Source organism: Plasmopara halstedii (genome assembly GCF_900000015.1).
Source record: "Plasmopara halstedii genome assembly, contig: Scaffold_2616, whole genome shotgun sequence".
NCBI classification, from domain to species: Eukaryota; Oomycota; class Peronosporomycetes; order Peronosporales; family Peronosporaceae; genus Plasmopara; species Plasmopara halstedii.
Window position 1 is genome coordinate 734 of NW_020189523.1, and position 26721 is coordinate 27454.

The following is a 26721-nucleotide window of genomic DNA, read 5'->3' on the forward strand; positions in this document are numbered from 1 at the left end:
CATCGGGCCGAGATTTCCTAACCGGCTTCTGTTCCAAGGGCAGACACTCCCGAAGAGTGATGCGGTGTAGGTAGAGAAAGCGCCTGCCTAGAATGCAACTTTGGAATAATCCTGCCTAGAATATGGGGGAAGGCTTCCACGCCTAGCTAGAGCGGCGGGTGACTTCGAGTGGTTTGGACCCGTAACGACAACATGATTCGAGAAAGAACTGACGTGAATCTTGCGCGAACAGAAAGCAAACTGGGCTTGTTGAGACAATTCAGTTCGTTAGTTACGAACTGACCATTGTCATGAACTTTACGGTAACACTTCCCGTCGATGGAAAAAGCGCGGAGTTCAAGAATCACGCAGCAGTGAGAGTAAGCGCGGTGAGCTCTTTCTCCATGAGACGGCTTGGTCAAGTATCGCCAAATGTGGATGGAGGTTTTCTTTCGGGACTCATTGAGTCACTTGTTTTACTCTCATCAGAAAAAACGCCAAGACTTTTGAGTGCCAAGAATTTTAAGCGCGTCGATCGCGATACCGCGTATTAGGGTGGGGCTCGTGGAGCCACCTCACTTGACACAAAAGAGCGGACTTCCGGTTAAAACAAGCTTAGATAGAGCAGGCACGGTGAAACGCAGAGAATGGAGTAAAACTTGCGGCGCAGTGGCTGTCTGTAAAGCGGCCACTTTTGCGCAATGACTTCAAAAGACCAAAGCAATCTAAACCTGTGTGGCTTGCATTTTTGTGGGGAGGGTGTAACAAGGTAAATAGTGTAATCTTGTGTACTCTGCCCTCACACAATTAGTACAATTGTATTGGTCACTTTATTGTACAATTTCACGATAGTTCCACTAGACTGGTGTAATCGTGAAAATTCGTAAGTATCGGAATACAATATTTTGCAGATAATTGATATCCGAGATGGAGGGTCGGTGGTATACGTGAGCTGCTAGCCGCACGTGAGAAAAGAAAACAGTCTACATGTGAGAGGTAATACAACGTTTACTTTTAGCTGTAGTCTAGATAGATTTTTCGTACTATTGCAGCATATACATTTGTGGATATGAAAGCGTCTGATTCACTCACCAACCGGTGGTTGTATTAATTCTCCTAGTTTCTACAACTAATTTTGTCACTCAGCACAAAATCATTGAATACAATTCCACCCCACAGTAAACAAATTATCACTTATACTAAAATATTAGTTCTGGCTCGTTGTCAGGATTCTTTTCTATTAAAGGCTCCCTCACCGCGCACTTCTACTGGCTTATATTAAGTCGCCCTATGGGAACCAGTCATTTCCGTTTAATTGTCGCCTCTGGCATGCCCAAACTGCCTTCTGCTCTCGAGCTTAAACCGATTCAGTTCACTCTTTCCTGACGCACCATGTCTTTCGCCGATCTAAGTAAGACCCAGCGTGACGAATACGCCGCCTCTTTGGCTATTTTAGCGCTTTACGACGCTGGTGTCGAGATCACTGCTGACGCGTTGAACCAAACTTTCAAGGCTTCGGGCAACGACGTGGCTGCTTATGTGGCTCCACTCTTTGCCGATTTACTCAACCGTGGCCTGGACGTTGAGAAGTTCCTTGCTGGCCCTTCAGCTGGTACAATAATTGCAATTGAATTTATTTTTCTTTGCTAGCATTTGCTTACAGCTCTCATCATGTTTTAGGTGCGGCTCCCGCTGCTAGCACTTCTGCTGGTGACGCTGTTCCTGCTAAGAAGGAGGAGAAGGTCGTTGAGGAAGAAGAAGAAGTTGACATGGGTGGTGGCATGGATATGTTCGGTGGTGACGAGGACTATTAGGCTTCTTCAAAGTTAGTCGGTTGCAAGGTTTGTGAGGAAATTTGGCCCAGGTATCTTATGACAATGTATGAATGTCCTACCTGCATGTGTAACCTGAATAAATCGACCAAGAACTTCACTTTTTATCGATGCAGCACACGCAAACGCGGGTCACTATTCAACCGTTTGTCCATCTCCGCGTATTTAAGCAGTGCCGTCTCCTCATGTCTCGTTAGCCGTTGCTCTAGGATCTGAATGCGAAACATTGTGTCACTGCAAAAGCGTTCGAAATCGTCGTCTGGATCCTCGATATGCTCCCGTTGACTACGTTGATAAGCGGCTTGACGCTTTGCAAGCTGCGAATTTTCTTTATTCAGTCGTCCTTGAATGATATTTGCGCGCTCTAATAATCGCTCTTTCAGATTACGTAGACAAAGGTCGCGTACAGCTTGAGCCTCCTCTTTCGTCAAAATCTTTTCCGTAGCATACCCGCTTGGCAAGAATGGACTAAGGTAATCGACTTCATTTTGCACCTATTGAAAAATAACGAATGAGGTAAAGATTTACGCGGGCCACACATAACACTGTACCATCTCGAGCTCTTGGACATCTTCTTTGTCTTGATCTTGAACCTCGTGCTCGTTTTGATCAAATACATTTGTCTCTAATACGATCGCACTTTCTTCACGTTTTCGAGTTTTTAAGATATCTTGCGTTTCAATGTCAGAACGGCGAATGGCATTGTAACAGTCTTTCTCCGTCTACGATACTACATTAGATGATTGAATGTCAACGCTTTACGATCGACATACCTGCAAAAATGTTCGCATCTCGTCTTCAAGCACTGAAAGTTTTGGCTTTCTTGAGGTTGGATCTGCCATGACAACTTCAATCGGAACATTCGGAGCTTTGTGATACGTACGCGAGCTGGCGGTTATCTTTCCTTCAGCGTAATGAAAGAATACTTGAATTGAACCTTCGCGGACATTGTACGCACGTTTGCGCTGATCTTCATCAGCTACAAGTTTCATATTCCGCGCAAATTTCTCTTTCATACTTCTAATGCCAATTTCACCTGTAGGACCGCCTGGCAAAATGTATGGATTCCTGGCATCTATTTTCTCGTTTTCTGATGCAAGTGTCACGGATCGAAAGCAAAGAAAGTCGTCACGTTTGTCAAAGTGTTCGACAACACGCTTTTGAATTTCCTCTTGACGTGTCACAAGACCATCAGATCGAGCATCAGTATAAAAGTGAAAGTCTCGACGATATCCTAACCATTCCGTGCGCGATTGAAGTGCATCTGGATTTCTTCCTGCCGCAAAAAATTCTTCAAACTTCCCTTCAAAAGGGAACCGGAAACGCGATTCGAGTCGATCCTTTCGATTTTGAAAATATTCTCGAATTTCAATGGGTAAAGTGTACTCTTCGTCCCGAAAAAGGGTCACTCGTACAACCAAACCCTGTTCGTGAGTGCCTTCAGCAAATTCTTCCACTTTAGCACGATGAAAAAGTGTAATTTGCTGACTATTTTGTACAAACTTCTTCTTGAATGTTGCACGATCAATCTGAAGCTTGTGCACCCACGACGGAGGAATATCAAGGATAAGATCATTGTCTGTAGCCTCAATTCCCAGCTGATCATCAAGTTTTGTACTCAGAATCTCTAGATCATTCGAGAGGTTGCTTCCTCCTTTTGCGTCTTGATCGGCCTCCGCTTCCACTTTTCGCTCAGCTATCGATAAGATTGCATACTCCCAATCACTTGAGTTTGACAAGTCAAATCGTGTCAGATGTACGGCTTGTTGCTGCATGTTGACCCAGTAATTTTCATGGTTCCAGATACTTTCGATCAAGATGTAAGGCGAGGTGTCAAGCGCGTACATTCGTCCTGTCGAGGGTTCTAGGAAAAAGTGCTCGGGCACTTCACGGCTCCCTGCTCGTACAAGCACCCAAGCATGTACACGCTTTCCTTCCAAGAAGTCTTTTTCCTCCTCCCCATCGTCTCTGTAGTTGTCTTCAATGTGAACATTGTCCACTTCTTTTACCTCTGATTCTTGATTCTCCAAAATCTTGCTCGTAAAGGTTGTTCGGCTTCGTAAAGGCACTTGATTTGTATTCTCTCGTGCTTTCAAACGATCGTTTGCTATGATACGATCACAAAGTGTGTGCAGCTCTTTCTCCACTGGCAAATCTGGCAAAGGGGTTTTGCTCTGATCCAATAGACATAACCATTTTGGAGCAATTCCGTTGACAACATATGCATCATACCCTGCCCCAATCATGAACGATGCCAGAAGTGTTGCCATGTCAAAACTGTCTCCTGCTTGCCACTTAAGTGTGAACGTTGGTGATGGTAAATACAGAGGTGGATTCAACGGATTAGCCAATGGCTCGTACTGAATCATTCCAGCCAAAAACCGAGCTAACGTATGACAGTCGTACAGTTCACGATACGGCAGCAAAGTCGGTCGGATCGTTGTACATACAAACTTGGGTACGCCATTTTCGTTCGGAGGGTTAAGATACAGTGCTCGTCGCGTTGGAAAGATGCGCTCGAATTGGCATTGAAAACCAGCAATGTACTCAAGACAAAGGCATTCTTTCAGCGTACAGGAATTATACGACGGCATGTCCACGTCTACTCTATTGTCCAAAAGTCGTCGCTGTTTCGAACTCACGACACCCGTCATGGTAACTTGTCGTACAGCAATGGCCGCGTCTTCGTCGGACTGCACGATAACGTCTGGGCGTGCATACAACGCATCCATACTTTTGTTCCCATCTTTAGCCTCGGCTTTCATGATGCGAATCGAAAAGGTTGCAAGGGACACGTTGTGAGGTGAATCGGTGGTTTCCTGTTAAGACGACACCGTTTCCTTTTTTAAACAGAACAAAGACGGCGAGTCGTTCAGATCGAGTATGAAAGGCCAAGGAGAAAATGAGGATCTGATAAAGAATGTGGTGAGAGGCTCTCCGAAGCGAAGTCCTGTACGATTGGCGCGCCTAAAAATGCTACAAAGCGCAATCAAAACTCGCAATTGTGACTTTCGAGAGCAGACGAACAATATAAGTTATCGATGCGAGAGACGAAGTGATCGACTTGAAGGATCTTTGAATGAAATCTTGGAGAACTTGGGACCGTTAGGAGGGCTTCGAGGTAGTGTTCTGAACGGTAGTAAAGCTCGGCTTAACGAGGAACCAAAGCCTAGCGAAGATCGAGAATACTACCGAATTAGTGATCGTATTGGAGCATTCTACACGCAATCAGCTCGAGCTTTAACAATTGATAAAATTTCTACTTTCACAAAGCGAGAACTGGAAATGCCAGTAGCAAAAGCAAAGTTTTCTATACGCTCACCATCGAAAATCATGGCAAAGTGTCCCGCACTTGAACACAACTCCTTGGAAGATTCTTCAGCAGTAAAAAATTCTCTCATACTAAGCGAAGAATCAGAAGACAAGGTATTAATTCAACAGCTCAATGGCGCCGTCGATAGTTCGAGAATATACACTCGGCATGTGGAAACCAGTCGCGGCATCTTCTTATCTCCGTCTCCTACAAAACCGAATCGCCAGAGTCCCAGACCACGTTCACAGTTTGCGCTGGATATGAAGAATAAGACACTACATTTAGAGATTATGGAAACTAATGCTCGATTGTTTGAGGATGAAAAGCGACAATTTGTAACGACGATGGAGAATTACTGGAAGCACGTGGATCTGTACATTATTGCAGCGAGAACAGTCCCAATGCCTTCCGAGTGTCCTTCCCGCATACTTCGACGTTTGCAAGTGCCAGCACCAACGGGATTAAATAATGAAGCTGTTAAAAAAATTGATGAACAAAGTGAAGCGATGATTGCAGCAATTTCTCAAGAAATGTACGCAAATTATCACGAAGCAGTGGCTCGCAGTATGCTTAAATATGATCTTTTGAACGCGAGCACGTGCATACGATTACAGATTAATCCGTTGTACTTACAAGCAGAGCAGAAGTGGTGGGTTGATGAATCGTACCGCTCTTGGGACTGGCGTGTGTTGCGTCGCACTGGAATTTACAGGGAACGGATCGAATTAGCACGAAGTCGACTACACCAGACTCTTTTTGCGATCAATCCAGTCACTTCTGCTCTTCAAGAGCAATGGATCATGGAAACTCCTCCATCTGAATGGGAACTTGTACCCACTGGCAAACGAGCACCATATGCTACAATTTTATTCGTTGAGGTCCATCGGCCAGAATTTCAAGCAACTTTGCCAAAAACCGTCTTGCATTTCGTTGATACCATTTCTAAACGAGCAAGTCTTGTGAAAGATTGCTTGAAAACGTGTTGGGTGACAGCAGCAGCAGATAGAGTTAACGACTGCGCGCTTCAACTGCAGTATTACACTCTTCAAAGTAGCGAGCCGACGATCATGTCTAGTTTTGCTAACGGATGTTTGAGTCGGAAAGATGCATGTAATTCTCAATCCATTACAACTTGTTCTCCTAAGCGTAAAGCTCACCACAAACATTTACGAAAAGGTTCAATCGAAAAAGATCGATCGCAATTTTTTCGACTAAATAGTCCACCTCGAGATATCGAAACGGAAGATTATTCTCAATTCATTGGTGTTCTTGATGCTGCAGCAGTATTAATGGCACGGAACTTGCGAGAGTCAGTAGAAACTTCGATCACTAAATTTGTGGACTTTATTCGTCAATATTCAAATCAAACTTTTACAGGGGAGTCGGCTTTGCTTCTTGGTGTCGATTGCATAACTACAAGCGAGATTGTTGATACAAACTCAATTATGTTTTTCATTGACCCTTCTCCAAATGTTTTGCGTGAGAAGATTGCGTCTTGTGTCGATGTGATTGTCGAAGCGTCTCATTCGCTTCCTCGAATCGACAGTCAAACTCGACTTCCTCCTAAACTTTGTAAGTCGCGCCCTCTCGGACCAAGTACAATGGCGTTAGATGACAAAGTTGTCATAAAAGCAAAGAATACATTGGCAGAACTGATTGCTGAGCATATGCATGATCCTTCAGCTATTCTCGCGCTTTTTGAACCGTACAATTTCGTTATTAGTGGTGAATACGAAGCTAAATTGGAGAAATTGATTGAAAGCAGTGACAAAGCTTTGCAAGGTGAGGATGAAGATGAGCCCAAGACGGTGTTTGATATTTTAAAAGGTTATCGAAACGAGATAAAGGAGCTTGATCTTGTGGAGTCTCGTCTTAAAAATGAAATTTCAGAAAAGTACAGCTTTCGACTTTTAGCAATTTCGTGCGCTGAAGTCAAAGTTAAGCTCGCGAACAAGATGAAGGCTCTTGCACAGAGATTGTTAAGTAAAGTTGCTGCAGACAATTCAAAGAAGATGAGCACTCTTATTACCGAATACGAACAAATTGCCGCGACTCTCATTGCGGAACCGATCGATTCTTTCGAACTGAAAGCTCTCCACAAATTTTACATCAGTAGCATTAAAGTTATTGATACACTGAACACTAAAGTGTACGAAGATGTCTGTCGATATATTCATTTCTTAAAAGAGTTTGATTATCAAATGACTCGAGAAGACATCCAACTTTTTTTTAAAACGTTTCGATGGCCAGAGAATATCAAAGGATTTCAAAGAAAAAGTATGGAGCTTCAAGGCAAGCGACACCATGAACTGGAGCTTATTGTTGACGGACAACAAGAGCAACTTACGAATCAATTGGTATCACTGCAGCGACGTATTGAAAAGATGCGAAATTTCGCAAATTTAACCGACTCAGACAGTATCTTACGACGAATTGAGGCTGTGCGAAAAGGTTTGGAAGAAGCTGAAGCTGAGGCCGAATTGATTCAAGAGCAAGAAACGATGCTGGAAAAAACGGGCTCAGATAACCAGACAACATTGACCGATCTGCACAATATGTTGAGTCCAATTGACAAATTGTGGTCTACAATCGCTCAGACAATGGACAAGATGACATTAAGTCGCTCGGCCCCACTTGCGTCCGTGAATGCCGAAGAGATTGAGCGCGATTGTGATCAATTCCGGCGTACAATTGGAAAAATTCTCAAAGAGTGTGAACAAAATACTGAAGTATATAGTGTGGCAATAACTATGGCTCAAGAAGTTAAAAATCGTCTCGATGATATGTTTGAAAACGTCCTTCCATTGATGATGTTAGTATGTACCCCTGGAATGCGTGAACGACATTGGAATGATATTGAACGAATTACGGGCATCCACGTGAATGTCCATAGCAAGTCGAATATTAATCAAATGATAGAGCTAGGATTGCATCGATATACTAGTGCGATCGAAGAAACATGCGTGAATGCATTCAAGGAATATTCGTTAGAAAAAGCACTGGACAAAATGGCTTCCGAATGGGTGGGTGTGAACTTTGAGACAAAGACATACAGGTCTACTGGGACCTCGATCTTGTGCTCGACGGATGAGATTCAGCAGGTAATTGATGATCAAATAGTCAAAACTCAATCGATGCGTGGCAGTCAATATAATAAACCGTATTTGGAACGCATTTTGAAATGGGAGAAGATGCTCATTTCGATCCAAGATATCATGGATCATTGGATCAAAGTGCAAGCTACGTGGCTGTATTTGGAACCAATTTTTAGCTCGGAAGATATTATGCGTCAGATGCCAATCGAAGGTGCTCTCTTTCAAAAAGTGGATGCAAATTGGCGACGCAATATGCAAGATACAGTGGCCTTTCCAGCCGTATTGACAGTTGCAAAGCGATCTGACTTGCTACCAAGTCTTCAGCAATCAAGCTTGGACTTGGATGCAATTCAAAAAGGACTAAATGATTACTTGGAGACAAAAAGAATTTACTTTCCGCGTTTTTTCTTCTTGTCCAACGATGAGCTACTTGAAATCCTTGCTGAAACTAAAGATCCACTTCGCGTACAACCCCATTTAAAGAAAGCGTTTGACGGTATTAATCAGCTGGAGTTTCAAAAAAATCTTGACATTTCTGCGATGTTGAGTCCTGAGATGGAAAAAGTACCGTTTCATTACGAAAAAATTGCTCAAAAGCGCATAAATCCAACTCAATCCGGCGGTAATGTTGAAATTTGGCTCGAAGAAGTCGAAATGGCCATGAAAAAGAGTGTCGCGTTTTATTTAGATGAATCAATAGTGGAGTATTCGACCAAAGAGCGCTTAGAATGGGTGCAGCAGTGGCCAGGACAAGTGGTTTTAGCTGTTAACCAAACTATGTGGACGCAACAGAGTGAAAAAGCACTTTATAACTGTGCAACTGACTCGAAGGCACTTAAAAATTACTTGGATATACTACGCACAGAGTTAAAGCGAACAGTTGAGATGGTCCGCGGTGAATTACCAAAATTGATTCGGATAACTTTAGGAGCTTTAGTTGTGATGGATGTTCACAATCGCGATACAATTGCTGAATTAGTTGAGCTTAAGATTATCGATCCAACGGCTTTCGATTGGCTTGCTCAACTTCGATACTATTGGATCCAAGGACGAGTATCAGCTACAAGTGGCAAGCCTCATACTCTGGAATGTCGTATGATCAATACACTTGCCTTATACGCGTTTGAATATCTTGGAAATAGTATGCGATTAGTTATTACACCACTCACCGACAGGTGTTATCGAACTCTAACTGGGGCCATTCACTTGAACCTTGGGGGGGCTCCCGAAGGTCCAGCTGGCACGGGCAAGACAGAAACAACGAAAGATCTAGCAAAAGCCATTGCCATACAATGCGTAGTTACAAATTGCTCGGATGGTCTGGATTATCTGGCAATGGGAAAATTTTTTAAAGGACTTGCAAGTTCTGGTGCTTGGGCATGTTTCGACGAATTCAATCGAATTCAGCTCGAAGTGTTGTCAGTCATTGCGCAACAAATCCTTTGCATACAATTGGCTAAAGCCCAACATGTTGCTACGTTTGTGTTTGAAGGGACCGAACTGCGATTAAATCCAACGTGCTGCCCGTTCATTACAATGAATCCTGGCTATGCTGGACGAGCGGAATTGCCCGATAACCTCAAGGTACTCTTTCGCACAGTGGCCATGATGGTACCGGATTACGCCATGATTGCAGAGATTATGCTGTATTCGTATGGATATCTTGATGCTAGTGCTTTATCCAAAAAGATTACGACAACGTATACTCTCTGTTCGGAGCAACTATCGTCCCAATCTCACTATGACTATGGTATGAGAGCTGTCATGGCTGTTCTTCGAGCTGCTGGCAACTTAAAGCGAGCAGAAGCTCATCTACGGGAAGATACGTTGGTTTTACGGTCAATCATTGATGTCAACCTACCGAAATTTTTATCGCCAGACGTCCCTTTGTTTCATGGCATTGTTTCGGATCTATTTCCAGGTGTAAAAATTGACCCTCCTGACCGACGAGATATGCTTAGTACAATCGATTTTGTCTGCAAACAACTAAACTTGCAACCTGTGCCAAATTTTGTTGAAAAAGTGATTCAAATGTACGAAATGATGCTTGTTCGTCACGGATTTATGGTGGTTGGAATGCCGTTCTCCGGTAAGACATGCGCTTGGCGAGTCTTGTCGGAAGTTTTGGCTTCTTTGCATCAGCAATTTCCAAACGATTCTCGATACACGAACGTAGCTATAAGCGTTATTAATCCAAAATCAGTGACCATGGGGCAACTCTATGGCCAGTTCGACGCTATTTCACACGAATGGAATGATGGTGTCCTTGCAATAAATTATCGAAATCTTGCCAACAATCCATCGTTAGATCGCAAGTGGCTACTGTTTGATGGACCAGTTGATGCCGTTTGGATTGAAAATATGAATACAGTGCTAGATGACAATAGAAAATTGTGTTTGATGAGTGGTGAGATCATTGCCATGAGTCCCGTCATGAGCATGATGTTTGAACCAATGGATCTACTTGTTGCATCTCCTGCGACTGTGTCCAGATGTGGTATGATTTATATGGAGCCGGAACAATTAGGCTGGACCCCCCTTTTGAACTCGTGGCTAGATACTATTACAGCTGGGGACGGAAGCAAGGAGCCAGTGAGCGGTCCGTTTGAAATCAATTTTGATCAACGAAAGCTCATTTTTTTTCTTTTTTCGTGGCTTGTTGAGCCGTGCATTGCTTTTGTTCGAAAAGAATTAACTGAGCTCTCACCGACTGTTGATTCTAATCTTGTTCAAAGTCTCATTCACATCTTGGAAGCACAACTTTCGAAACTTCCAAGAGATGCAAGCTCAAAAAAAAAGGCAACGATTGAATCTCTTTTCGTCTTCTCATTGGCGTGGTCGGTAAGCGAGAGCATTAATGCTGAAGGTCGACTCAAGTTGTGTAACTTTGTTCGCGCAATTATGGACGATTTGTCGGCACTAGAGACAAAATTCTCCGCTATTAATCGAGCACTCCAAGTTCGTAAATGGGAGAAACCAGCGTTTGACGATGGAAAATCAACGTACACTTTGGCCATTCCAGTGCCTATTAACGGTAACCTGCATGACTATTATTTTAGTCTTGATGAAACCAAATGGTGCAAATGGGAAGAAAGGCTCAAGCCGTATGTGATTCCACCCAATACGCCGTTCAACCAGATTGTTGTACCAACCATCTTTACAGCTCAATTGGAATATCTGGTGCAGCTATTAGTATCAAACAAGAGGAAAATATTGGTGTGTGGCCCAACAGGAACGGGCAAGTCTTGCTACATGACGTCGATTTTAAATGAAGTTCTACCTCAAGATCAAAATTCCATCATCATGTTGTCATTTTCAGCTAAAACGTCTGCAAATATGACGCAAAATATCATTGACGGAAAAGTTGATAAGCGGCGGAAAGGCGTGTTTGGACCACCAGTGGGCAAGAATGCAATAATCTTTGTTGATGATCTTAACATGCCATTGGTTGAAGCGTACGGTGCTCAGCCCCCAATTGAGTTAGTTCGACAACTCATTGATAACGGAGGATATTACGATCTTAAAGATATGTCGTGGCGCAAAATTGTCGACACAATCGTTCTTGCAGCAATGGGACCTCCGGGTGGTGGACGAAACCACATCACTCCTCGCTTGTTGCGACATTTTAACTTGCTGTGCTTTTCTGAATTTGATAACACGACACTCATTCGTATCTTTACCACGATTTTAGATTGGTATTTTAGCTCTCATCCCTTCAATTCCGAGGTAACACGATTGTCCGAAACTGTAGTTTCTGCCACTTTAGAGCTGTATCAATCCGCGATGATGTCACTCCTTCCGACTCCTCAGAAGTCACATTATACTTTCAACTTACGCGATTTCTCGCGAATTGTACAGGGTATGATGTTAGTCGTCCCAAACGACGAGTTTCGTACCACCAGTTTGGTCAAAGTATGGGTACATGAATCATTACGAGTGATCGGGGACCGATTAATTGACGAGGACGATCGTGAGTGGTTCAGTACGACGCAAAAGAACATTGTGCTGAAACACTTTGCGACAAATTTCGATCAAGTTTTTGTAAGTTTAAAACGTGGTCAAGAAGGTCCGGTGACTCACGTGGATATGCGCAATCTATTTTTTGGCAATTACGTCGTTTCGAACGCAAGTCCACGGCAGTATCAAGAAGTCGATGTTCATCTTGACACAACTTTTGATGGTATCGCTCACCTTATCCAGTGTTTCGAACGATACTTGACCGAGTACAACAGCATGAGTCGAAAACCGATGAATTTAGTCATGTTTTTATTCGCGATTGAGCACTTATCGCGGATTGCTCGCGTTTTGAACATGCCCGGTGGTAATGCTCTGCTTGTTGGTGTAGGTGGGAGTGGACGACAGAGCCTTACGCGTTTGGCGGCGTTTATTGTTGATTTTGACCTTCAACAGATTGAAATTTCAAAGAATTATACAATGAATGAGTGGCGAGAAGACTTGAAAACAGTCCTACGAAGCGCTGGGACTGGAGCTCGACCCGTCGTCTTTTTATTTAGTGATACTCAAATCAAGTACGATGGATTTGTGGAAGATATCAACAATATGCTCAACTCAGGAGAGATTCCTAATTTGTTCATGTATGATGAAATTGTCGGTCTTTGTGAAGCTGTTCGTCCTCATGTGAAGGAAAAACTGGGAAAAATTGTTGGGGATAATCTGACTCAGCCTCAATTATATGCGTTTTTTCGACAGCGAGTCCGAAGTAATCTACACATTGTACTTGCGTGCTCACCCATTGGAGACGCTTTCCGGGATCGATTGCGCAAGTTTCCGTCGTTAATTAACTGCTGTACGATTGACTGGTTTACTGCTTGGCCATCCGATGCGCTTGTAGCTGTGGCGGAGAAATTCTTAGCGGATGTTGCAATGGACAGTGTAAACATTCGCAATGCTATCGTCGATACTTGTCAATTCTTTCATGTTAGCATTACGAAACTTTCCGATCAATTCTTAAAAAATTTACGTCGTAAGAACTATGTAACACCGACATCGTATCTAGAGCTCATTGTGGCTTTTAAGGGGTTTCTTTTGCGTCGGCGTGAGGCTGTAGAATGTGCTCGGAGTCGTTACGTGATTGGTCTGGATAAAATCAGTTTTGCTGAATCCAACGTAGCGGTGATGCGAGCCGAGTTGGAAGATCTGCAACCTGTTCTTGATCAGTCAACAAAAGATACCGATATGTTGATGTTTGAGATCAAAGCCAAGCTTCCTGGCGTAGAAATTCAACGCAGTGAAGTGCAAGCTGATGTAGCCGTGGCTGATGCTTCGAAAGCTGAGTGCGAACACCAAAAAGCAAGTGTTGAGGCTGATTTAGCCGAAGCTATTCCAGCTTTAGAAGAAGCATTAAAAGCTTTGGATACGATCAAACCAAGTGAGATAAACGAAGTGAAAGCGATGAGTAATCCACCTGCAGGTGTTAAGTTTGTATGTGAAGGTGTTTGTGTCATGTTAGGTATTAAACCAGCTCGTATTCCCGACCCGCAAGATCCATCTAAGCGTATAATGGACTTTTGGGGACCTTCCCAAAAAATGTTGAGCGATCCAACTTTCATCACGACACTTAAAAAGTTTGACAAGGACAATTTGGACCCGAAAACCATGAAACTTGTCGTTAGCAAATATATCTCCGACGAAAATTTTAGTCCCGAAAAAGCAGAAAAGGCTTCGAAAGCAGCGGCAGGTTTGTGCAAATGGGTCCATGCAATGGCGTTATATGACAACGTCTCAAAGGTTGTGGCACCTAAACGTGAGGCACTGCGAGTAGCCGAAGAAGAGCTTGCTGAAGTGATGCAGAAGCTCAATGAAAAGTTAACACAATTGAAAGACGTTGAAGAAGATCTTGCAGCATTGCAACGGCAATTTGATTTGGCTACAAAGCAAAAGGAAAATTTAGAGTTCCAGGTGGAGTTGACCGGTAAAAAGCTCGTGCGTGCGTCGACACTGATTGAAAGTCTTGGCGGAGAAAAGACGCGCTGGACAGAGTTTGCGGAGCAATTAGTGGATCAGTACAGTAGATTAACTGGAGACGTCTTGATTTCCGCGGGAGTCGTTGCATATCTTGGACCCTTTACATCAGTCTATCGACAAGATGCTGTGCACGGCTGGGTCAATCGCTGTAAGCAGCTTGAGATTCCATGCAGTGATTTTCCGTCGCTAAATGGGTCACTCGGTGACGCTGTAAAAATTCGAAAGTGGAAACTTGATGGTCTTCCAACTGACGGGTTCTCGATTGATAATGGCATTATTGTCTTTAATTCCCGTCGATGGCCATTAATGATTGACCCTCAAGGACAAGCAAACAAATGGATTCGGAATATGGAAAAAGATAATCAAATGAAAGTTATTAAACTCACAGATGGCGATTATATGCGAACGCTCGAGAACTCTGTTCAATTTGGTACACCAGTATTGCTCGAGAATATTGGTGAAGAGCTGGATCCGTCACTTGAACCCTTGCTTTTGAAACAAACATTCAAACAAGGTGGAGTCACGTGCATTCGTCTCGGGGATACTACGGTGGAGTATGCCGAAAGCTTTCGGTTTTACATGACGACCAAGTATCGGAATCCTCATTATCTACCTGAAGTCTCTGTGAAAGTGACTCTAGTAAATTTCATGATCACTCCACATGGTCTGGAAGATCAGCTTTTGGGGATTGTTGTAGCTCAAGAGCGGCCGGATTTAGAAGAGCAAAAGCATCGATTAATTGTTCAAAATGTACGAAATAAGGGTCTTCTAAAAGAAATTGAAGACAAGATTCTGTCCATTTTATCTTCGTCGCAAGGAAATATTCTTGAAGATGAAGAAGCAATTAATACCATGAATCAGAGTAAAACTGTTGCTGATGCCATCCAAAAAGAACAACAAGTTGCTGAAAAGACAGAGCTAGAGATCGATTCGGTTCGTCAAGGGTATCAACCTGTGGCTTACTCAAGCCAGGTATTATTCTTTTGCATAGACCAGCTTGCAAACATTGAGCCAGTATACCAGTACTCACTTTCATGGTTCATCAATTTGTTCATTGCCAGCATTTTAAACAGCGAACGCTCTCCAGATCTTACGCAGCGCCTTCGTTACCTTGACAACCACTTTACTTTCTCCCTTTATCGTAATATTTGTCGCTCGTTACTGGAAAAAGATAAACTCATGTTTTCCTTTGTGTTATGTACATCCATCAAGCAAGGAAAACATGAAATCGAAAGCAATGAATGGTATTTTTTGCTCACTGGAGGTGTTGCTCTCTCTGAACCCCCTTCAAATCCAATTAAATCATGGTTGAGTGACCAACAATGGGCAGAATTTTCTAGACTTAGTACGTTACCAGCCTTCAACGGCATTCTTGAGGATTTGGTTGATCACGAAAACCAATGGAAAGCTATCTATGACAGCTCCGTCGGTCATACTCTTCCCTTCCCGGGCACAATAGGAAAAAAATTAGAGTTTCATCGTCTTTTGATTCTCCGATGTATTCGTCCAGATCTCCTCGTAGTTGGTATTCAACAATTCATTGCTAATGAAATGGGGGACAAGTTTGTTAAGCCTCCACCATTTGATTTGGCCCGTTCCTTCACGGATAGTAGTGTGTCGTCTCCTTTAGTCTTCATCTTATCCCCTGGATCCGATCCAATCAGTTCGGTGTTGAAATTCGCCGATTCAATGCATCAAAAGATCGAGACAATTTCACTCGGACAAGGTCAAGGTCCGATCGCCGAACGTATGATTGAACGCGCACGAGAGGCTGGGTCGTGGGTTGTGCTTCAGAATTGCCACTTGGCTCCAAGTTGGATGCCAGTTATGGAAAAGATTGCAGAGGACATCACACTTGAAAACACGCTCCCCGATTTTCGATTATGGTGTACCACGTATCCATCGGATGTGTTTCCACCCGCCGTGTTGCAAAACGGAGTCAAAATGACAAATGAACCTCCACAAGGTCTTCGAGCCAATCTGTTGGGCTCGTATCTATCCGATCCAATTGCTGAGATTGGATTTCTAGACGCAGTGAAACAAGGTCCTGCATTTCGAATCCTTCTTTATTCGCTATGTTTTTTCCATGCTTTGGTGCGTGAACGGCGTCAATTTGGTCCTCTAGGATGGAACATTCCGTATGAATTCAATGAGTCGGACTTGAGTATCAGTATTCGTCAACTAGCAATGTTTATTGATGAAAACGAGCAGTTACCACTACGTGCGTTAAATTATTGCACTGGTGAGTGCAACTATGGTGGACGTGTGACGGATGATAAAGACCGACGGACGCTCATGTCACTTCTTAGCAGATTCTACTGTCAGAACGTGGTTGAAGACGGCTATGCGTTTGATGAACACGGGGTATACACGGTACCAAATGATGGAGACTATGACTCCTATCTGAACTTTATTGAGAATTTGCCTCTAGTAGCTTCTCCTGGAGTCTTTGGACTTCATGACAATGCTACAATTACAAAAGATCAAAATGCTTCTATGAAACTCTGTCATGATGTCTTGCTAACCGAAAGTTCGAGTGGTGGGAAAGAAGGGAGTAATGGATCATCTCAAGAAACGCTTGTTGATGTAGTAGCGAGCGAAATACTGATTCGTTTGCCATCAAATTACGACATGGAAGTTGCTCAGCTTCGATACCCCGTACGATGGGACGAGTCAATGAACACTGTACTGTGCCAAGAACTCGTGCGCTTTAATACCCTCCTGTCGACAATTCGATCTAGTCTTGAAAGCTTACGAAAAGCATTGAAAGGTCTTGTAGTCATGTCAGCAGAGCTTGAGAATGTTTCGAATAACTTGTTTTACGGTAAAATTCCACTTCACTGGGCATCAAGATCCTATCCTTCGCTCAAACCACTTGGAAGTTACGTCACTGATCTTTTGGATCGTCTTTCGTATTTTAACAATTGGCTGTTGAACGACCCTCCCGTAGTGTTTTGGCTCTCTGGTTTTTTCTTTACGCAAGCTTTTTTAACTGGAGCTAGTCAGAATTATGCTCGAAAACACACGGTACCTATTGATCAATTGGGTTTTGACCACGAACCAATGCCGCAGACTGAATACGAACAACCACCAAAGGTAAGCTCAAGAAGACTTTTTGAAAGTTAAAGAGATTAACGAATCAGACTGGTTGGGTTTTTCTTTTTTGACAGGATGGAGTTTACGTACGTGGGTTATATCTTGAAGGTGCGAAATGGGATAAAAATTCAACTGCACTTGTCGAATCAGACGCGAAAGTACTATTTTCCCTCGCGCCCGTATTACTATTTCGCCCAACAAAAAAATCGGCCTTGAGTCAACGTTTGACATATTCGTGTCCGGTTTACAAAACAAGGTGCAGTAACGTTATTATTGCACCATTCCGTTTCAAATTAACTGTTCTCATTCTTTTTTCCTGTACAGCGAGCGACGAGGTACGCTGTCGACTACTGGGCACTCAACAAACTTCATTTGCTTCATTCGTTTGCCAACGATCAAGCCAGAGACGCATTGGGTCGCACGTGGTGTAGCCATGCTCTCTCAATTGGATGACTAGTAAGACCATAGTTACTACAGTATATTACATCCGTATAACGTTTCCAAAAGTGCAACCGAAGTAACTACTCGACTGTTTAGTCAGCATATCCGGGGTAGGTAATGTAATTGTCTTTTTCACGAAGTCACAACTTGGTTTCCGCTCACCAACTTGCTCTTATCTACTCTCGGCTTGAAAGTGTATTCCTTATCTCCTTCTTCGGGCTAATTCATCGTTTCTACATCCTCCAACTTGCTCCATTCTATATGAGAACTCACTATGAGCAAGCTTAAGATTGTGGCTTGAATATAAATGGGCGACGGAGCTAGAGACAAGTGCATTCAACTTGAAATTTGTATAGTAGGGTCTCACTTGGCACTTTGTGCCAGATGGGCAATTTATTGCTATCGTCCAACACATTTTCACTTTGTGGCGGTGGAAGACACGGCAATAAGAAAAAAAGTTGCCACTCTTTTCGCCCAACCCCTGACTTTCGCCTTGCCAACCACTAGTGAAGTTGCGAGATCATGGAGTGGGAAGCACAATGTCTTGAATGTGACGAAGTACTGGACGACGAAGATTTCATGAGCACACAAGAGTCCGAGACAAATGACGTCCTTAGTCGTCTTGTCTCGAACGTACCTTGGACGTCAGAACTTTCGTTTGAAGAAAAGAATGTTGGTTTACTTCCCCCCCTTCTTGCTGTTCAGTGTGTTTTAGATTTTTTGACAATAATTATTGCTATTATTGTTAGGTGGTGGCGCTAGAAGACCGTGACGTTGACAGCGTGTACCGTGCCATGTTACGTCAAGAGCTCGTGCGACCTGATTACTCAAAACAATATGAATATTTGAAATACCGTCGTGTGCTCGTAGACTGGATGCTTGAGGTGGGAGAGACGCATTTACGCATGCGAAAAGAGTATGTACACACTGGTGTAGGGTATCTAGAGACAATATTGACAGGCGAGAGACCATTACCACGGAAAGATCGATTTCAATTGTTAGCACTCAGTTGTTTACGGTTAGCACTCAAGTTTCAAGGCGTAGAAGACGAGATACCTCCCATGGCGGAATTTTGGGAAATGGGGAATCGCATGTACTCACATGACGAAATTAGCGATGCAGAAGCCAATAGTTTTCAAAAGTGCGTACGTTTGTAAGTCGAAAGCTGTAGCCACGCTCATTGACTTTGGTGTGCGTACAGACTGAAGTGGCGATTAGTCATGGTGACGCCATTGCATTTTTTACAGCATTATATGAACCAGACGGTATTATTCGCTGATGATCGGCTTTTAGGAGCCGAACTAGTAGATGAAGCTCATGGGTACTACTGCAAATATGCCGAGTTCTTTGTGGATTTAGCATTACAAGAATACTCGCTTCAAGTCTATCGACCGTCCGTATTAGCTGCTAGTATTCTTGTTGCATCACGAAAAGCTCTTGGTGTCACTCCACTCTGGCGAGACGAGCTGTCAGTCCTTACTGGGTATGATGACAAGCAAGTGACACCATGTTTTCAAGCACTTTGGGAACACTTTGAAGCGACGTTTGGTCCACGTAATAAAACATTGTACGACCGAGACGATTCGCCTTCGGGTGTCGCTGACTTTTGACCAGGTAATGGTGCGAATCGTTGTTAGGGCGTAGTCAAGTATTTATGTCGCAGCAGCTTGTGGTTGGACTTGCTTTAATACAAGTCTAAAGTCTCTAGCTTAAAAGGGAATCGCGTACGTGTGAGGATAGTTCCTATGCGTTCAATATCAAAATAATGCAATATTCATCAAATAACTAGAACTTTCGCAATGTTATATATTTCTTGTCAAACAGTTATCCTATTAAGTATGACAATACGGTACAAATTCTTCACATGATTTTACCTCATTCTTCAAGACCACGCAAGTGAGCGATCCGAGTCACCAATTTCTCCGCCTAAAACGCGATCTTTTACTTGCACGTCGTAGTAACCAACACCAGGACTTTCACTTCTTGTTAAAAAGGGGTTCCGTGAATTCCGTGCACGCGAAATGACAGCTCCACGCGATGAAAGGGACGAAGACCCTGTTTCAGCAACCCCCATCGTGCTTGTAGCATATTTTGGAGGCATATAATTGTACCGTTTGTTTAAATTTCGAAGTGCTGTACCACGTGGTGAGTGATTGCGACGTGCTGACACGATCGATGACTTTAAAGTGTATGACGAAGTCGACATTGTGTCCCCGATAGCATGTGTCACTGCACGCACACTGCGCGTTCGTTCACTTGTGGATCGTACAACAGGCATAGACTGAGACGAATATCCAGAAACTGAGGACACATTTGAAGATGTGTAAGCGCCAGTTCCACGTCGAGGAAGCCCCGCTTTCTCATCCATCGCTTCTAAAACTTTCGACGTCAGACGAACTTTAGAGAAATTATGACTGGAAGGAGGGGCTTCACGACGGGAACGAGGAGTAGTAGTTTCGTGCACTTCCACTGGTACCACATTGCTAGAATCCCCACGCAAAACAAGCAACTGTGCCGAACATGTCTCAAGTTGCCGCGCAATTTGCTTTGCTTCTTCGTGTTTGCAAAGAAGTTGCACCTTAAGTTGCTCAATCTGTCGAATCAAATGCGCTTCAGTTATCGAATCTGTCTGCAGGTCGTCTGAGTCGTTGGATACATACAATTCGTGTGTGTTGTCGTGCAATTCTGGTGTCTCAGACATACAGTCCTTCGACTTCCTCTGCTGATTCTCTTTATTAAAATCCTCTCGTTTCTTCCTTGCCCGACCTTTGCGACTGCTACTCCCACTACTGCCATTACTTCGCACACTACGAGTATCCGTAGATTCTTTGCACTGTCGTTCTTGACACTGGCTGGTCATCGTCTGCAGCACCTTCGACGATCTCACAAATGACTGTAGCAACTTCGGTCCTCGAAAGCAAATTCGAAGCGGAAGTTCGGCATTCTTTATCACCTCGTGCACTTGACGAAGTCCCTTGTTTTCAATTTGTATTCCTGCAATGCTCACAATGGTCACACCAGGTGCAAGTCGTGGAAAGTGCGTCGCTGCACTCTTTGGATAAATCGTACCGACTTCAGTAGTACTCTCAAGTCCTCGTTTCATGGTAAATCCTAATGGAAGCTTGTGAAACAGCACACAGAACTCGCTCAATTCTCCTTGTCGAGCTACATCATAAACACGAGAGGTAGTAGATACAATTGTATCCTTTTGACTATTGCCATTTAGCGGTAGTGTCAAGCCCAATTCAACTTTGTCGCCACTAGCACAGCTTTCGCTGATGGGCATTCCAGCTACAAGCATCTCCTGCTTCTGACAATGATATACAACATTACATTCCGGTATTTCAGTCTGTGGAAACGCAGCGAGATAAGCGTCAGCAGCAGCTACTAACAGTGCTTCGCACGGCCACTGAGGGTGGACAACACAGCGCAACGTCGCACCCACAAGCGATGCAAAGATCACAATACTATCGCTTGTATGTGACGCCTGAAGAGGAGTATTACGTGCAGATAAGGCTTGTGTACCCACTCGCGTCTTCGCCATAGAAGCTGCTCGAGATATTCTTGTCTAACTGCCCACACACTCGATTTATGATAGAAATAGTAACCAATGATAAGTCCAATAACTAGCACAAATATCTTAAGTTGCTCCATAACTTTAAAGCACCTTCCGAAACGTTAGGACGTCATAGCATGTGTCACAAACTCTATCGGGTTTCAATACTTGAAACTTGGGGATCGCAATTTTATTGCGCGAGCAATTGTAGCAGACTGTGCGTCCACAATGACGACAATAATGTTTGCGCATCGCTAAGCGGAAGGTTGCATGGCATGCCGAACACTCGGTCGTCTGGTCGTCGCCAATAGAATCAGGAAATTGTGACAAGTTGCGTAAAACTGGTACAAGCAACGCTCCTTGGTTCGTGCTCTCTACAAGATCCACAACGCTGCGACCTGCTGCGTCCAGAAAGTGTACGAACGCACCCGCACTCACAAGTGCAACTGCAACCTCTTCGCTTCCTCGTCCAACAGCTAAATGCAACGCTGTACTACCATCGAGACTCTGTACGTGAATATTTGCACCATGTTCAATCTGAGAAGATTCAACAAATATTAGATATAAGCAACTGATACCATGTCAAGGCAATTCTGGGATACGTACAAAAGAGGGTACGAGACTTGCGGGCCCATGCTGATGCGAACAGAATAAATGGAGTGGAGTGTAGCCAAACCAATTGGTGCGATTGGGATCAGCATTATTCTCAAGAAGTACTTGGAGCGTCTTCTGACACCGATCAGATGGTGACATGGCAGCAAGATGAAACGCAGTGTTGCCTTTCAAGTCTTCACGATTAATATCAAATTCATTTGAGTCCTGTACGATTTCAGAATCCTCGAACTTGCTTGTTTCATGTTGCTCTACCTCTTGCACATTGTCATCTCGCGTTGTGTTGTGAATATTTGTTTTGCTTGGTACAGCAACGTGCACCTGATTCCTCATTGTCTTCTCAGAACTCGCGTGAAGTAACACAAGCATGACTTCTGTATGGCCATTTGCTGCAGCGTGGTGGAAAGCATTTTGCCCTTGATCGTCTACTAACTCTTGCTCGGCATCATGACGAATTAAATATGACACGACCGAAACATTTCCATTAGCAGCAGCAACGTGTAACGGGGTCCGACCTCTATTATTTGGAATATTCGGATTTGTTCGAAACGTACGATCCAACAGCACTTGAACCGTGGCAACATTTGACGCATAATGCAATGCTGTGTTGCCGTCTTCATCCGGCAAGTTTGACGCAGCTTTGTGTTGCAGCAATAGCTTCACCACAGCACTATGACCTTTTCGACTCGCAATATGCAGTGGGGTCTGGTGATGCCCAAACTCGGCTGCAATCTCCTTGTCCCCGTCTCTTAATTGCAAAATATGATTCACTTCTCCAGCATTGCGTTCAATAAGTATTTCACAATGTTGAACATTTCCACTTGCACTTGCTAAAAAGAGTAATGGAATTTTATCAGTAAGAAGATAATATGGGGCATCTTCATTGACTAGTAGACGACGAATAATTGCATTATTCCCAGTCTGTAAGGCCACGACGAGTGGTAAATCCGTCTCATTCATACCAATGCGATTTAAGGGCTCTCCAAGTCGCAATAATTCATGGACGACCCGCCCAAGTTGATATCGAATTGCAGTATTCAACGGCGTATCAGATCGCAGTCTCAGAATCTCACATAAACGCAAGGTCGAACATTGTTGCCCCGTGTCACTTTGCAACAAGTCAGCAAATGCAAATTCTTCCATGTGTTGCAATTGCCGTAAACATAAAGTTTCCAAATCTTGCACGGCCTTCGTACACTGTGTTAGCATGACGTCACAAGTCCATGAAGAAGATGTATCTACTTGTTCTCGTTGTCGTACAGAAGATGGATCGGTTGCCAGGATTGTGTCCAGGAATATTAGCATATCCAGTGTATTCGGTTGCAAGTGCTGTTGCGTGATCGCTTTTGTATTCTCTGTTTTTGTCACTTTGCCATTCTTCCGTTCCAAAATATTGGCCATTTTTTTGACACAAATATTGACTAATGATGGGACTACATACACATACGCAGCTCGCAATAGGTGAGACCAAAATTCTTCTTGACTCTGTTGATCGCTATCTTTGTCTGACTCCAGCTTGTTCGTATAGAGGAACCTTAGCAACGAGTAGAAAATGCGATATGATGTGTCTTTGACGTAGATCTTGAGTGGAAAACAAACATGACCCGGTACTTGACTACTCTTGACTCTTAACAGCGCCATTCGGAACGCACCACTACGCAGAGAAAGCACAAGTCGATGGGCGGGAATCAGGTGATCTCCATCTGAGCTCTTGTCGTATATTGCTCTAGTAGACGTTGGCAATCTATCTACATCAGATGACAATACGAACAAAACGTCGCTCAAGTAAGTGCTTGCGAAGAGATTATTCACATGCAACAAGTCCGACATTAATGTATCGCCATTGCTGTCGTCTTCCATCATTGAGAAAAAGTGTACATTTGTTGATTTTGGATTGACTTCTGAAGTAAGGTGGACCACCTCATTTGCGATAATTGCAATAATTTTTGTACCGTTGGTTTCCGATCCCAAAAGTGAGGGTTTAGAACGTGCTGATTGACTCGTTTACATGCAAAACTTCACCATGACAACTTAAAATTGTTGACATTATTGAACAATTACAATCAAGCAGCAAGACATCTTCTGGCTACTTGCATAACAAGTTCGACGGGGTTGCCGTGTACCTTTCACAGAGGAATCTTTGACCGCACCGAAGTAACGGTGCGATTTGCACAGAGGAAAGCATTGACTTTCAGACGTCGCGTGAACAAACGCAAAGAGATTGGATTCGTGCGCTCCTACCAGAAGCAACACCGAGAACCTTTCAAATAACTAATGCTGTTAGTTTACTTACGAAAGAACATATGCTTAGATCTCGATAAACACAAATGTATTTTATTATTTCTCATAATGAAACCTCGCATTTCCGTAGTCATTGCATAAACCGATTTATTCGGTCTCCACTAAGATATGAATCACACTGGGCTCAAATGTGTTTTGTTTCTCAAAGAAACACAATGACCGCTGTATCAGCAACCATTGCACCTGAATTCCACTCCACTCTCAGCTCTTTCCGTGGCTGCCTTTCTAAGCGTACTTCAATCAAAAACCCGCTTCCGTACAGCAGTTTATTATATTTAACAAGCCTTCACCAATAGTGAGGTATTCGCGACCGAAGCGGTTACTCAATTATCGGTGAGAGTGCCAATATATTCTCCGATTAGATTGGTATCATACACCTACCAAATTCTAAAGAATTACCGCCACCAATACTCGGCGATGAGCGGGTTACCCCATTATCCAAGGAGGGTGTGCTCTGCAGCGGAACTGCCGTAGTATTTTTGCCTAGAGGAAGTTAAGCTAAGGCAACTGACCTTACGTTTCACACCAGAATAAGCACGAATGCAGCGGATCGCAGTCCGTAACCCCCACGAGTAAACGAAACCTTAACCAAGGCATATATATTTTTTCGTTTAAAGTTGAAACTGTATTTATTAATTTTATTTGCGGCAGATCTAAAACTTAGGTTTTCCTAATTATATAGTAAAACCTAATTCATATTCATGACAACTGGCAGCCCCGCCACGTAGTGGCTTCTTGTTACGGTGTAGCCACACCATGCGTGATTACACCAACTTGTGTAATCCACACCTCTGTACGGTCACACCATCTTGTGTAATCCACCCTTTCATACCAGGGTACGTGTAATTTTATGCGGGCCACTCTGCTCATCGAGAAGTACTGTATTACACGTTCAGGGGTGGGTCACACAAGCCATACAAGGGTGTAGGCTACGCAAGATGGTGTAATCACACATGGTGTGGCTACACCGTAACAAGAATCCACTTCGTGGCGGGACTGTCAGTAGTTATGCATATGAATTAGGTTTTAGATATAGGCGGCACTGCCGCAAATAAAAAAATAAATACAATCTCAATTTTAAACGAAAGAATGTATTTGCCTTGGTTAAGATTTTGTGTACTCTTGGAGGTTGCGGATTGCAATCCGCTACACTCGTACTGGTTCACTATAGAACGTAAGGTCAGTGATCTTACCTTAGGTTCGCGAAGCCGTAAGCGTGAAGACGCAAAAACCATCTTGCCGAATTTGAATCTCGAAAATTCAAACAGTTCTGAGGTAGCCCATCAATTTCAGAGATACAAGCTTACCCCTTGTGGATGCGCTGACAAATTATCTGCTCCACACAGATACTTGCCCATCAAAGCAGGCAGACGGTGACCCTCACGTAACTGTACTTTAAGACTCGTGTTGCGGTGTTGCGGTGTTGCGGTGTTTCGATCATTTCCGAATTCTCAATGTGCATCTAGATATGGACTTCATCATCTCTTTGACCTTCGCAGTCGTGCAGCTAGATCAATTGGATTGTAGCATTTAAGTGACAATAAAAATCTGAGATGGTGCTTTCTAGCAAAATGATGGTTAGCCCATTAGTCTGTTGAAACGTTGATTTGTCGCCATCCAATAATTCGCGCTCGATTTGCTCACGAGCTCATAAACAGGAAGGGAGGTGTTGTACGGCCTTTGTGAGCCCGCATAAAAGTCTAGCACATCTAGAGCATACTAGTCTAATTTGATCTCTTTTTTTAATGCGACGATAAATGGTAAAATGTAGCGATTAGTCCCACGAAGTGCATACACAGCATGTGTGGGATTGTTCATAGCCCGAAGCGAACCCTTTCTCGTACTACATATTCATGTATGTTTCATCTGACCGTGGTATCGGCATATCCTGTCTTTTCTGCATAGTGTCACGCTCTTGGCCGATGACGCTCAATCTAACTGATACAAAGATGTGTTTTCTGTTACAAAGTCCGGTAAAGAAGGCCCATCAGTCATGTAAAAATCAATTCCACCAAGACCGAGCCCACTTCGTGGATATCGAGAATACAGGAAAATGAATCAAATGATGTATTAAAGCTGATGTAAGACCTCTAGCGGCATGGACTGTGCTGACACAACCAAAACAAAGGGAAGTATTTCGCTACAAAATTTTGGTTAATTGCACAACTTGATATGAAATTACTCATAGCCATTTGGCTAACGCGTATCCCCCAACCGCCAATCTGCAGATGGTCCTCAGCAAATGTGTCCAGCCTATTCCCGAAAATCTTCGACAACGATCGTCTTGTTCTGCTACAAGCGTGACCTCGATCCTAAACTGCAGCGGGGCTGCCGTAGCGTTGCGCTTAGACAAAGCGTACTCTAGGTCACCAACCTTTTGTTCTTTACTTAGAACAAGTACGAGTTAGCAGATCGCAATCCGCTTACTCCACGAGTAATTATTGCCTTAATCCAAGGCTAATTACTCTTCCGTTTAAAATCCAAAACTGATTTTTATTTATTTTTATCTGC

At 43.5% G+C, this 26721-nt stretch overlaps 5 protein-coding genes across 5 annotated transcripts; 3 read left to right on the forward strand and 2 right to left on the reverse strand.

Annotated features, from left to right (window-relative positions):
• Positions 1-1371: 1371 nt before the first annotated feature.
• On the forward strand, positions 1372-1793 carry PHALS_04436 (60s acidic ribosomal protein; the record flags this gene model as incomplete). Its single annotated transcript, XM_024718549.1, has 2 exons — positions 1372-1591; positions 1660-1793. 2 exons carry the CDS (start codon positions 1372-1374, stop codon positions 1791-1793), a joined length of 354 nt encoding a protein of 117 aa, XP_024583937.1.
• Positions 1794-1915: 122 nt separating this feature from the next.
• Positions 1916-4576, reverse strand: PHALS_04437 (uncharacterized protein; the record flags this gene model as incomplete). Its single annotated transcript, XM_024718550.1, has 3 exons — positions 1916-2305; positions 2363-2533; positions 2585-4576. The coding sequence occupies 3 exons, from the start codon at positions 4574-4576 to the stop codon at positions 1916-1918; spliced, it is 2553 nt and encodes an 850-aa protein (XP_024583938.1).
• Positions 4577-4694: 118 nt separating this feature from the next.
• Positions 4695-17757, forward strand: PHALS_04438 (dynein heavy chain axonemal; the record flags this gene model as incomplete). Its single annotated transcript, XM_024718551.1, has 4 exons — positions 4695-10716; positions 10789-17300; positions 17375-17556; positions 17625-17757. The coding sequence occupies 4 exons, from the start codon at positions 4695-4697 to the stop codon at positions 17755-17757; spliced, it is 12849 nt and encodes a 4282-aa protein (XP_024583939.1).
• A 506-nt stretch (positions 17758-18263) lies between these two features.
• On the forward strand, positions 18264-19351 carry PHALS_04439 (nterminal domain containing protein; the record flags this gene model as incomplete). The annotated part of the gene is made up of 3 exons (XM_024718552.1): positions 18264-18413; positions 18491-18882; positions 18943-19351. The coding sequence occupies 3 exons, from the start codon at positions 18264-18266 to the stop codon at positions 19349-19351; spliced, it is 951 nt and encodes a 316-aa protein (XP_024583940.1).
• A 272-nt stretch (positions 19352-19623) lies between these two features.
• PHALS_04440 (Ankyrin) lies at positions 19624-23772 on the reverse strand (the record flags this gene model as incomplete). The annotated part of the gene is made up of 5 exons (XM_024718553.1): positions 19624-20735; positions 20811-21051; positions 21134-21150; positions 21582-21834; positions 21904-23772. 5 exons carry the CDS (start codon positions 23770-23772, stop codon positions 19624-19626), a joined length of 3492 nt encoding a protein of 1163 aa, XP_024583941.1.
• Between the last annotated feature and the right edge of the window lie 2949 nt (positions 23773-26721).